An 11,927-nucleotide genomic window follows, 5' to 3' on the forward strand; every position below is an offset into this window, starting at 1 on the left:
AAGCTTTTCTCTATGCTCCTAACGTGTGAAGCTCGCATTCAGCACCATAATCAAACCTTATCAGTGTCCATAGCTTCAGCCAATAGTGCAACTCGCCAACAATATTATTAAAGAGGCAAGGGCCAATACAAATTCTCAGCTCCTCAAGACAGGGGGTGTCCTCAATTTATTGCTAACCATGGAGGTTACCATGGTAACAATCATATTTGTTGTCAATTATATGACACACCTGGTCACATGACTTCTCGTTGTTGGAAGCATTTTGATCCAAACTTCCAAACCCCGCCACCACGTTCACGTCCTCAAGTAAACCTCGCCTCTCACAAATCTTAACAACACTCAATTGAATAAGAATGGCATCCTGACACTAGAGTGACCCATCATCTGACCAACAACATGAGCAATCTAAATATCCAAAATAATGATTTTTCTGGCAATGATCAAATTTGCAATAGAGATGGTTCAGGTTTGAAAATCACTTATATCGGAACTACATCTTTATCTACCTCGTCTTAATTTTTTGTTCTTAATAACATTCTCGTCGTACAACAAATACCAAAAACCTTTTCTATATTCCAAACTTTGCTCAAGACAATAATGTTTATTTTGAGTTTCATAATTTGTTCCTTTTTATTAAGGATTACTCAGGGATCATCCTACATAAAGGCTTTATATCAGATGGTTTTTATTGCTTCTCTTCACCACTTCAACACTGCCTTCCATCTGCTTTCCTTGGTGCTCGAATCTCTATCACAAATTGGCATCACCATCTTGGTCATGCCTCCTATGGTATTATTAAACATTTTCTTTACAATAATAATTTACTTGCTAGCTCTACTAAGAGACAAAATATTTATAATGAGTGTGCATGGCTAAAAGCCATAATTTACCCTTTTCTACTTTTATTTCCTCTGTTTTCAGACCTCTTGAATTAATTTATTTTGATGTTTGGGGGCCTAGCTCGGTTGTTTCTACTTTTGGATCTCATTGTTATGTTTTTTTTTTTTTATGCTTTTACTAAATTTATTTGGATATTTCCTTTAAAATTCAAATATGATGTTGAAACTATTTTTTATTTAATTTCAAAAATATGTTGAAAGAAAATTTGATTTAAAAATTAAAGCAATTCAAATGGATTAGGAGGGAGAATATAGAAGTTTAAATAATTATTTCAAAACATGTGGAATTCAACATCGTATATCATGTCCTTATACACATGAACAAATGGGTTCTATTGAACATCGACATTGTCAAATTGTTGAGATGGGCTTAGCCTTACTAGCTCACTCAAATTTACCTCAACCTTATTAGAAAGATGCCTTTTTAACTGCAATATATTTAATCAATCATTTTACCTCCAAAGTCATTAACAACAAATCACCTTTTGAAATGGCTTTTAATAATAATATAAAAAAAAACCCCAACTATTTGTTTCTATGTGTTTTTAGATGTGCCTGCTAGCCAAACTTGCGTCCTTATAACAAACATAAAATTGATTTTCGTTCTAAAACTTGTATTTTTCTTGGCTACAGTCTATCATACCAGGGATATAAATGTCTCGATTTAGCTTCAGGAAAATTATATGTTTCCTGTCATGTCATTTTTTATGAATCTTTGTTCCCCTGTCAAAAAGACTCCTCAACATCTACTTTTTCCACACCAGATACTCATTTACCCCTCTTTAATTCAATCGAGTATTCCAAACAATCATCCAAGATCATGTTCCAATAACCAACAAATTGATCACCTCATTCCTTTGAATTAGGGTTCTTCAGATATTTAGTCTGCTCTAATATGTTCAGATGGTACTCTCGCACCAGTAAGGGATCTCTCTCAGCACTTAAATGTTTTTGAAGAACCTCCATTTTCTATTGATAATCTAATGCCACGCAGAATGCTTACTAGATCATAAACACAATCTCTCAAGCCAAAGACCCCTTATGTTGGTATAACACATTACCCACTCCCTCATTGTTTATTAATTAGTCATGTTTCATCTAATGCAGAACCTTCTTGCTTCTCTGAAGCCATTAAACATCACCACTAGCGTGATGCCATGGATAATGAGTTCGATGCACTTATAACAAATGGCACTTGGGATCTTGTCTCTCCTACACAAGGTACCAATATTGTAGGAACTAAATGGGTGTTTCGCATCAAACGTAATGCAAACGATAGTATTGAGCGTTTTAAAGCGCAACTAGTAGTCAAAGGTTATCATCAACAACCAGGTCTGGACTTCACGGAAACCTTTAGTCTAGTGGTTAGAGTAGGTACTATATGCTTAGTATTATCTTTAGCCATTATATGACAATGGACCATCCGACATATTGATATACAAAATGCATTCTTATATGGCCACCTTCAGGTGGAAGTTTATATGCAACAACCTTAAAGCTATGTTCACCCTGATTTTCCTCATCATGTGTGCCGCCTTAAGAAGAGCTTATATGGTCTTAAACAAACACTCCAACCTGGTTTTCTAGACAGCAAGCTGGTTTATTATTGATTTAGATATATCTTTATTCACACTTCATCAGACCACCTTTTCTATCTTCATCCTCATTTCTTGGCACTTATTTCTTCGTCCGGACACACGGGCGGTTGAGGACGATAGCTTCCTCATGAATGACCATTGAAAGAGCTCATCCATGACGCTAGGATAGGACGTCGTTGTGCGCGTTGCACCAGAGTCAAGAGAAAATTGCATGACGTTTTAAGTGTGACGCCTTATTGGTCACCTACTGGATCTCGATTATAACAAGTTTCGGATTTTCAATTTAAGAAACTTCGTACAGCTGAATATCCTTTTACCAAATACCCCGTAAATATATTAAGAAACTTCGTGTAGCTGCACCTCCGCCTCCTCTTCTTCTCCTACTTCTTCTCTTCAACTCACCTCCTTTTTAAACCGTTCTTTTTCATATTTCAACTTCTTCTTTTTATTAATTTCATCTTCTTACTTTTTTAGTAGTAACCTGCCTGCCTGAGTTGACTAGATATTAATTTCAACTCACCTCTCTTTTCTAAACCGTTGTTTTTTATATTTTATATTTTATTTATTTATTAATTTAACCAACCTAAGTTGTTTTTAAAATAGGTAAAATTAACTAAATTATGTTTAATAACTTCTATAAGATATAATTTTAAACCTAGACTAGATAAAAAAATCAGATCAAAAATTTTTTTTAATTAATTTTTTTTTTTTTATTTTATCCTCGAGTTTTTTTTTTATACCGATGGACCAGGTTCTCTTTGGATCAACCAAATTGAACGAGTTACGTTAAACAACTCTCACAAAGTAGAATTTTAAACCCAAGCTTAGCAAGAAGTTGGGTTAAAAATTTTTTTTCCTATCAAATTTTTTTTTTAATTTCATCCTCAAACTTTTTATTATTATCGATGATTCTTAATATATTTAATTAAATTACATGCATGAATTTTTTTATTTATAATTAGAATTAAAAAAAAATTAAAAAGCTTTCATATTTATTTTTTTACCAAAAAAAATTATCTGACCCATAACAAAACGCAGATAAAATAAGTAGTTTATTCTATTTAACACACCAAAATTGATGTAGAGTGTATATACCTTTAAAATCGTACTAGAGGAGAGGAGTGAATGGCTAAAAGGCTGCCTAGGATGTCAAGTAAAATTTGTATTCTTCGGGAGAAATTACTGGAATTGGGAATGAAATTGGAGATGTAATTAAGGAAATAACTTGGAGGGTGCATGGCTTCTGGATGATGTGATTTTCCTTTAGCTAGAATATTGCTTACTTTTTTGGACTAATTAGATATCGTGGAAAACTCTACCACGTACCAGCTAGCTGGGAAGGAATTTCAAAATTTAAGTTTTATGTGTGGACTTCTTACAAGCCACTTTGACCATACTTCAAGTATAAAACACAAGGGATTCATGCTTTTCTACTTCCTTCTACTCTATTCTTTTCTTTCTTTTATGTTTGGAGACTTTCTTTCTTTTCTTTCTTTTATGTTTGGAGACTTTCTTTGCTTCTTCTTCTTCTTTATTTTTTTATTTTATTTTTTTGTCTTAATTCATTTTAATATCATTTTTATATATTAAAGAACTCTAAAACGCGTGGGGAATTCACTGTAACAACTTTAGTTTTTTTTTTCTATCATAGCAGTTTTTTTTTTCAAAAATTGGTAAGAAAAAAAAATTCAAGAAGGACAAAATTGTAAAAAAATATAATTTTAAAAACCTTCTTAAATAAAATAAATAATAATGAAAAGAATGAGAATTAAATCTGTTAGATGAAAAAAAATCTATTTGGGATAAAATTGAATTTTTTTTATTAATTTCATAAATTATTTTAAAATAAAAAAAATTATAATAAAGAAAATAGCAATAAAATTTTAAGGATAACAAATCTTAATGGTTGATTTGATTTTTTTAAGCCAACATAAAAATTAAGTAGTAGATAGGGGGGAAAGACACTCACGCCAAACAGCAATAATTAAGCCACACATGCTGCTTATACACGGAGTGAATGTCGAGGCGCTTTAATTGACGTCTTGGAAGTAAGCTTTTGGCCACAGGACGGTGTTACACGTGACATCTAAACCTAACAAATATTGTTCACAAAACTTCACACACTTCCCCCTCTTAGTTTTTTGATTTATTTATAAAATTATCATGTTGTCTTTAATGACAACCAATAACTACCAAATAACAAAATCTAAAAGATAAAAGAACTCATAAATCAAATGTAAAGATTTTTAAATTTAAAGGACAATGAAGTAATTTAATTATTTTAAAATAAAATGAATGACTAAAAAGCCTTTGACCAAAATTTAATGTTTTTTTTGCTTTCAATGATAACAAATAATTATACTGTGAAACTAAAAATATAAAAAAAACTATTTTAACCCTATTTATTTTTATAATAATTATTAGGTCCCCTAAAAAAGACCATCTACCCCTAAAACAAAACTAAATGATTTTGCCCATGAAAAATAAAATAAGAAACCACGAGGAATAAAAGACAAACGTGCTTTCAACATCCCATTTGAAGCCCCGCGTTTCGACGTAACAAAAGCTCATTCGGTCCCCACGTGTCAGCTTCACTACCCTTTGGTCTTTGCGGCTTAAATTTTGAACGCGGCGTTTCTGACCTCTTACAGTCAGAGGCTTCACTACCCTTTGTAACATTTATGTACATATAAAACCCAATCGCCGCAGATTCTCTTCATCAGCAAACTTCACCGGAAAAAAAAAAAAAAATTCCTCTCTTAAACCGAAGAAAGAGAGAGCACAATCATTACAATATATAGTTGAGAGTAACAAAAAATCAACAAATGGTGAAGTTCAATACAGAGAAGCCAGTTGCAGAGAGAGGTGACTCAAAATACAGGGGTGTTAGAAAAAGAAAATGGGGCCGGTGGGTGTCTGAAATCAGGCTACCGAATAGCCGGGAAAGAATCTGGTTAGGATCATATGATTCGGCTGAGAAGGCAGCACACGCTTTCGACGCAGCCCTTTTCTGCTTGCGCGGCAACACGATGAAGTTTAATTTTTCGGAGAACCCTCCAAACATAGCTGGTGGCGGCTCACTTTCTCCCTCTGAGATTCAAGAAGCTGCCGCGAGGTTCGCCAATTCGGAGCCCCAAAGAGGCCAATCCGGTAAGCTCGAGGCGGATCAATCCACATCTGTGTCCGAATCTCGACCGGAATCACCATGTCTTTCGGCAGCATCAGATGGTACTGTCCGATCGGATGGTGGTGAATTGATACGGGACATGCCATTTTTTGATATGGCAATGAGTACAAGTTCGAGTAATCACCCCACAGAGTATGGGATATTTCCGGGTTTTGACGATCTTCACAGTGGTTTTTTTGCGCCATCATTTTTACCAAATCTTGATCTTGGAGAGGGGGTCAATCTTGAAGAAGATTCGTTTCTTTGGAATTTCTAAAGAGACTTCGCTTTTGGTCAGAAATCCTGTATAGTTTTAGTCCCCAGAATTACTGACGAATTCTTTTTGACCCAGTTGGGTGTGATTGATGGACCATCTTGAAACGGCCATCCTACGTCGGCTTTATTGCTCTGAATGCAAGTCAAGAGTTTCACGATTAGGGTGTTCCGTTTGTAGATTTTGCAAGTTATTGTATTGACGGTAAATATAAATAAAAGAAGATTTTTTATTAAATCATTATTTGAATTAAATTATTTTTATTATAAAATAATAATAATAATAATAACAACAGAACACCGTCCTAATGTTGTTTTTTCAAGGTATTATTTATGTGAAGAAATATTAAAATAATATTTTTATAATAAATTGATATTCATTTCCGAAAAGAACCAATTTATTATATAAAAAACTATTTTCATTTCTTTTCGAGTAACAAATTGTTCTAGGGAATTTGCATGAAACTCAGGAGGCTCTAGCTAGTCTAGGCCTGATCTCAAGAAAAGAAGAGCAAGGATCTTAAAAGCTTAAAGAAAGAAAGGTGTTTTTTTTTTTTTTAAAATTATTATTTAAAACATTTTCTTTTTTAAATACGGATGATGTTATTTCTACTCTGTGTGAACACTTGGATTGCTGAAGATCCTGTGCTTCAAGTTATTTCGTTTATGAATTCGAATAAAAAATAAGTGCGACAAAAATCGATCTGCTTGTAAGAAGTAAATAAATTTCAACAAGCACACGCCAGGCTAACTTATTTGGTCAAAAACAATATTTTTAAGTTTCTTCTTTTACTCGTTTTCATGGGTACATGTATATATATATTTGTTATATTATGCACTCTATATAGATGGATTATTGAACATATTAAATCTCTATTTTCAAAATATTCATATTTATTTTATGGATATCAAATAGTAAAAATTATATACTATAATTTAAATGTTGTATCTTTTTATTTGCTGAAAAATAATTTTTTTAAAAAAATGAATTCTAGAAAAGTGATTTTCAGAAAAATAAATTATTTTTCAATGTTTGGTAATATAATGAAAAATAAATTAAAAAATGATTTTTAAAAAACCATTTTTATATGAAACGCACGCCTCCTCATATAAACATCCCGGCTGATTTCTTAGTCGGATTTTTAAATTTAAAATCTCAAAGGATGCCTTTTCAAATTTTAAATTTATTTAAATATAGTTCTTAAATTTTCAAAAAATTGTCTTTAACTATTAACCTTTTTCTAACATTTTTTTAAAAAGATTATAATCGAATTCTTAAATTCAACCGTTTATATTTCAATACCTTAAATAATACGTGCCAGAGCGACTAATCGACGAAAATGTAAGCTTTGCAAAGATGTTGTCCATAGATAATCACTGATCAGTAAAATTTGATTAGCCACTAGGCACAGCTATGATTATATAATATATATATATATATATATATATTATATATATATATATAATAATATATATATATATATTATATATATATATATAGTATATATATATAGAGAGAAACACATTTTTGGGAGTTTTATAAGAAACAGGAATATAGTTAAATAATAATAATAAAAGTCATTACATGGCATGTCATATTTTATACTTGACTCTGTATCATATATTTAATCTTCTTAATTAGTTATATATTTAAATTAATACCATCTACATGGATAAAAGTTAAAAATGAACTTAAGATATTTTATGGAAATTTTAAAATAATTTAAAAGGTTATTTTTTTGATAACTTGTCCATTTTATATTATGAAATAAATTAGTGCAATAATAATAATAACTATTATTATTATTATTTATATGTTAAAAGAGTTTGATTTTTCAATTTAGTAATAAACACTGAAAACAATCACTTTTTACTTTAGCCATCAAAATTTTAGAGGATTATTTTTTTTATGTTCTAAATCAAAAAGTTTCATCATGGATCTTACAATATAAGAAGTTCTTTTTCAATATATTCCTATCAAAGTAAAATATTTTTTGTTCATTAAATAATGCTATCATAATTAATCTCATTCAATCTATAATCTAACTTGATGGCAAACACTTGTGTAATGACTAATAATTTACTGTGATTTGTACACTTATCCCATAATGAATTCATTAAAATATTTTAAAATTTAAAAATTTTAGTTGTATCTATATTTGATTCTTCATCTATATGTGAACCATACTCTTATAACAATTACTATTAGCATTTACAATTCTATGTATGTTGTTAGAACTAGATGTTGACTCAACAATCTTTTTTAACATGGTCTCATAATGAATATGTACTAAAGAAATCAAATTAAGCAACAAATAATCGGTACCCATTAATTATCTATCATGTATTGAATTTAAACTTATTCAATCTAAATTATTATCATTTAATTGTTATCAATTCCACAAAAAAAAAATTTTATTAAAATTTCTAACTCAATAATAAAATTGACAAAATATGATTAATATCTAATAAAAAACCCATCATTTCTTCAAGTATAACACATTTAAAACTATAAAATGAACTCATTTTCATCAAATTATATACAAATTTATTTTTTTCAAATCCCAAACAAACCTTAACATACAAATCATACTTTACTACAACTAAATTCTCAATGAGAAGATTATAAAACACAAAACACACAACACACACTACATAAAAATATTAATAAATTAGCCTAAAAATTAAATGGATAAATTTGCTTACTTGATGCAATGAATTTTTAGAAAAACTTAAATTAAACAGTGATGTTGATACTACTAAGTGTTGGAATAGCTGAATTTATGAGGATGATGGGACACGCTTCTATGTGTTAAAACACTTTTAAATTTGCTAATGAAACTCTCAATGGAAACTAGTGATGTAATAATTTCAATTGGAAAATAATAACATGCTATGTTATTGAAAGAATCACTAACTTAATATTTTTTTTTTTTTTATTTTTTTTCTCAACAATTCCATCGTCATTACTAACATAATATATTTCATCGCTAATGCTATCAGTAATGCTTGACTAGTTATTTCAATCACAATTGTCATCAAACATTACAGACAGAAAATATTTCATCATTAATTTTGTTGTTATTGGATAATTTTATGGTAGTGATTATTGTAATTTATGTTTAAATTATTTTTCTAAATAAATTTAATATAAATAAATTATATTTACATTATGCATTTATAAGACCGATAATCTCGTGTAGTTAGCTACTAGATTAAATATCCTAGATAAATATAAAAATAATGTATAAAATAAAAAACAGTCGAGATAAGATAAGATATTTATATTTTATTTCTTTTTACTTTTTTACTTGGAAAATAAACTCCCTGTTTAAGTTTTTAACTAGTTTTCATATATTTGTTTGTAATTTATCAATTAACATATATTTTTTAATCAATTGTATTCAGGATGTACATATATACATCAACTTTACATTCTTCAACTAACAATTTTATGATTAAAAAAGGAACCTATAACACTAACACCTCTTTCTTTTGTATTAAAAACTAATTTGTTAGCAGGTAATTAAAAATCATACAAGTACTGCTAGACTATTCACTTGACAATCAATAGTCTAGCCTGATTCCAAATTGATGTGCTCTTTTTCTTCTTTTTTTTGATCTTATTGTCAACGGCCTAGTTATACTCCTAGCTGGCTAGTTGGATGGGAATTTAAAATGTTACAATAATCCCTGTGCGTTGAGTTTTTGCAGTTCACAAGAGAATTTCTAAGTAGCATCGTGGCTTGACACTCAAAGAGCTCATCCATGACGCATTGCAGGAGCTGTGCATACGCGTTAGGCTTAGCTTACGCATTGCTTGGCGTTATAGCCATGACGCATGGATTTCTTGCCTTATTACGTTCACCGTGACTAGATCATTGCTCGACTAAGGACGCAACAACGGAGCTTCCATCTTTGAATTTCGGCGTCTTGACAAGTCTCATTTCTGTAGTTTGGAACTTAGAGGCATGTGCATAGTTATAATTCCTCTAAAAAATCGAGGCTTCAACCACGAATATAAATCTATGCATTAACAAGTTGATGAAACTAAAAAGGAATTAAATTTATGTCACATCAACTAAAGGAATTAAATTTATAATCTTCGTGGAAGTGAAGAGAACTGGGTAGCAAGGATTTTTTATTTCTTGGAAAGGGTAATGATATCCTCGACTGGAAAAAGAAGTGCGTAATCAATGAATCTATCAGCATAGGAGACCGAAGAAGAGAGACGAGTTTCCACTTCACAAGGGACAAACAGTGGCCTGACCCCAAGCATAGAGTTGATAAGAATAGAAGAGGCGATGGTTTGTCCTTTAGCGTCGCCCTCTGGATTTTGAGTATTTTATTTTTGTTGTAGATAATTTGAACCACGAGAAATGAAAGTCACACGTGCTTTCAAAGCCCCGCGTTAAGACAATAACTTACTCATCCTCCACGTGTCAGCATCACTGCTTTTTTTCGGCTTTTGCTTTCAACGCGCCTCATCCTTTTTGACCCTTTACTGCCATGGACATTAGCCATCAGCCATCAGGCACACATATATAAACCAGAGAGCCGCAGATTCCCTTCATCAACAAGCACTACCACAAAAGCAGAGAGCACACAAACTAAAATCATAAATGGTGAAGCACAGCGTCGAGAAGCCAGTTACAGAGAGAAGCGACTCAAAATTCAAGGGTGTTAGGAAAAGAAAATGGGGTAAGTGGGTGTCAGAAATCAGGCTACCGAATAGCCGGGAAAGAATCTGGTTAGGGTCGTATGATTCTGCTGAAAAGGCCGCACGAGCCTTCGACGCCGCCCTTTTTTGCTTACGCGGTCGAGTTGCGAAATTTAATTTTCCGGAGAACCCTCCGAACATAGCAGGTGGCAGGTCACTTTCTCCAGCTGAGATTCAAGAAGCTGCAGCAAGGTTTGCCAATTCGGAGCCTCAGAGAAGCCAACCGGACCGGTTTGAAACAGATCAATCCGTGTCTGCATCCGATTCTCGAGCAGAATCTCCCTGTCCTTCGGTTGTATCTGATGGGACTGTCCAGATGGAAGGTGGTGAGTTGATGTGGGATGGGCCGTTTTTGGATATGTTAATGAACACGGGTTTGTGTAATCACTCCACGGAATACGGGATATTTCAGGGTTTTGATGATCTTTACAATGATTTTTTCCCACCATCATTAATTCCTAATCTTGATTATGGAGATGGAGAGGAGACCAATCTTGATGGTGTCTTAGAACAAGAATCGTTTCTTTGGAATTTCTAAAGAAAGTTATTCTTTGGTCGGTAATTCTGGATTGTTTTAGTTCCTAGAATCACTGACAAATTCTTTTTTACTAGGTAAGGTTTACTTGAGGGACCATCTTCAAAAGGCATTCTTTTTTCCCTTTAGACTTAAACATCACAATTACGGTGTTAAGTTTGTAGGTTCTGTATGTTATTGTCTTGAAATTTAATATCAATAAAAGAACCTTTTCTTGTTAAATTATCATTAAAATAAGCGGGTTCTAGGGCATGATGTTCATGTGGGAATTAAGTATTGAATGCGGCATGTGCTCTGGTCTTTCGGCGGATGTGGACCAAACAGAACAGATCTTCCACCGCGAAGCGTTGTCTTTTTATTCTTTTAACCACTTTCTCAAGAGAATGTGCATGAACATCTCCAGACACTAGTCAGGCTACGCCAAATTGATACACTTAATCCTCCACAAAACAGAGCAAATTAAAGCTCCACCACCTTAATATTGTTGGGCGCGGAATCCGGTGACCGGTGATGTACTGATAATTGCTCAACGAAGGGGTAAGCACACTGAGACACAATATTTAACGTGGTTCGGCAAATCGCCTACATTCACGGGAGAGGTCCATTGTATTTAGAGATAGAAAAAGGATTACAATAAATACATGGAGGAGGAGGATCACATCCACTCACTCAACTCACTCATTGCTGCAATGGCAGCAGGGCTGCTGCCCATGGCAGCAACTCCTCTTTCTCTCTT

General features: G+C 32.2%; 2 protein-coding genes across 2 annotated transcripts; both read left to right on the top strand.

Moving 5' to 3' along the window:
* Window positions 1-5,183: 5,183 nt before the first annotated feature.
* LOC118048105 (ethylene-responsive transcription factor ERF017) lies at window positions 5,184-6,174 on the top strand. The gene has a single exon (XM_035057650.2). The coding sequence runs from the start codon at window positions 5,323-5,325 to the stop codon at window positions 5,938-5,940; it is 618 nt and encodes a 205-aa protein (XP_034913541.1). The 5' UTR covers window positions 5,184-5,322; the 3' UTR covers window positions 5,941-6,174.
* A 4,318-nt stretch (window positions 6,175-10,492) lies between these two features.
* On the top strand, window positions 10,493-11,416 carry LOC118048104 (ethylene-responsive transcription factor ERF017). Its single transcript, XM_035057649.2, has one exon. The coding sequence runs from the start codon at window positions 10,559-10,561 to the stop codon at window positions 11,192-11,194; it is 636 nt and encodes a 211-aa protein (XP_034913540.1). The 5' UTR covers window positions 10,493-10,558; the 3' UTR covers window positions 11,195-11,416.
* The last annotated feature ends 511 nt before the right edge of the window (window positions 11,417-11,927 follow it).

The sequence above is a fragment of the Populus alba genome, chromosome 6 (assembly GCF_005239225.2).
Source record: "Populus alba chromosome 6, ASM523922v2, whole genome shotgun sequence".
Classification (NCBI taxonomy): domain Eukaryota; kingdom Viridiplantae; phylum Streptophyta; class Magnoliopsida; order Malpighiales; family Salicaceae; genus Populus; species Populus alba.

Excerpts from the sequence above, each read along its gene's own strand:
- LOC118048104 (XM_035057649.2), top strand. The coding sequence starts at position 10,559 with ATGGTGAAGCACAGCGTCGAGAAGCCAGTTACAGAGAGAAGCGACTCA.
- LOC118048105 (XM_035057650.2), top strand. The coding sequence starts at position 5,323 with ATGGTGAAGTTCAATACAGAGAAGCCAGTTGCAGAGAGAGGTGACTCA.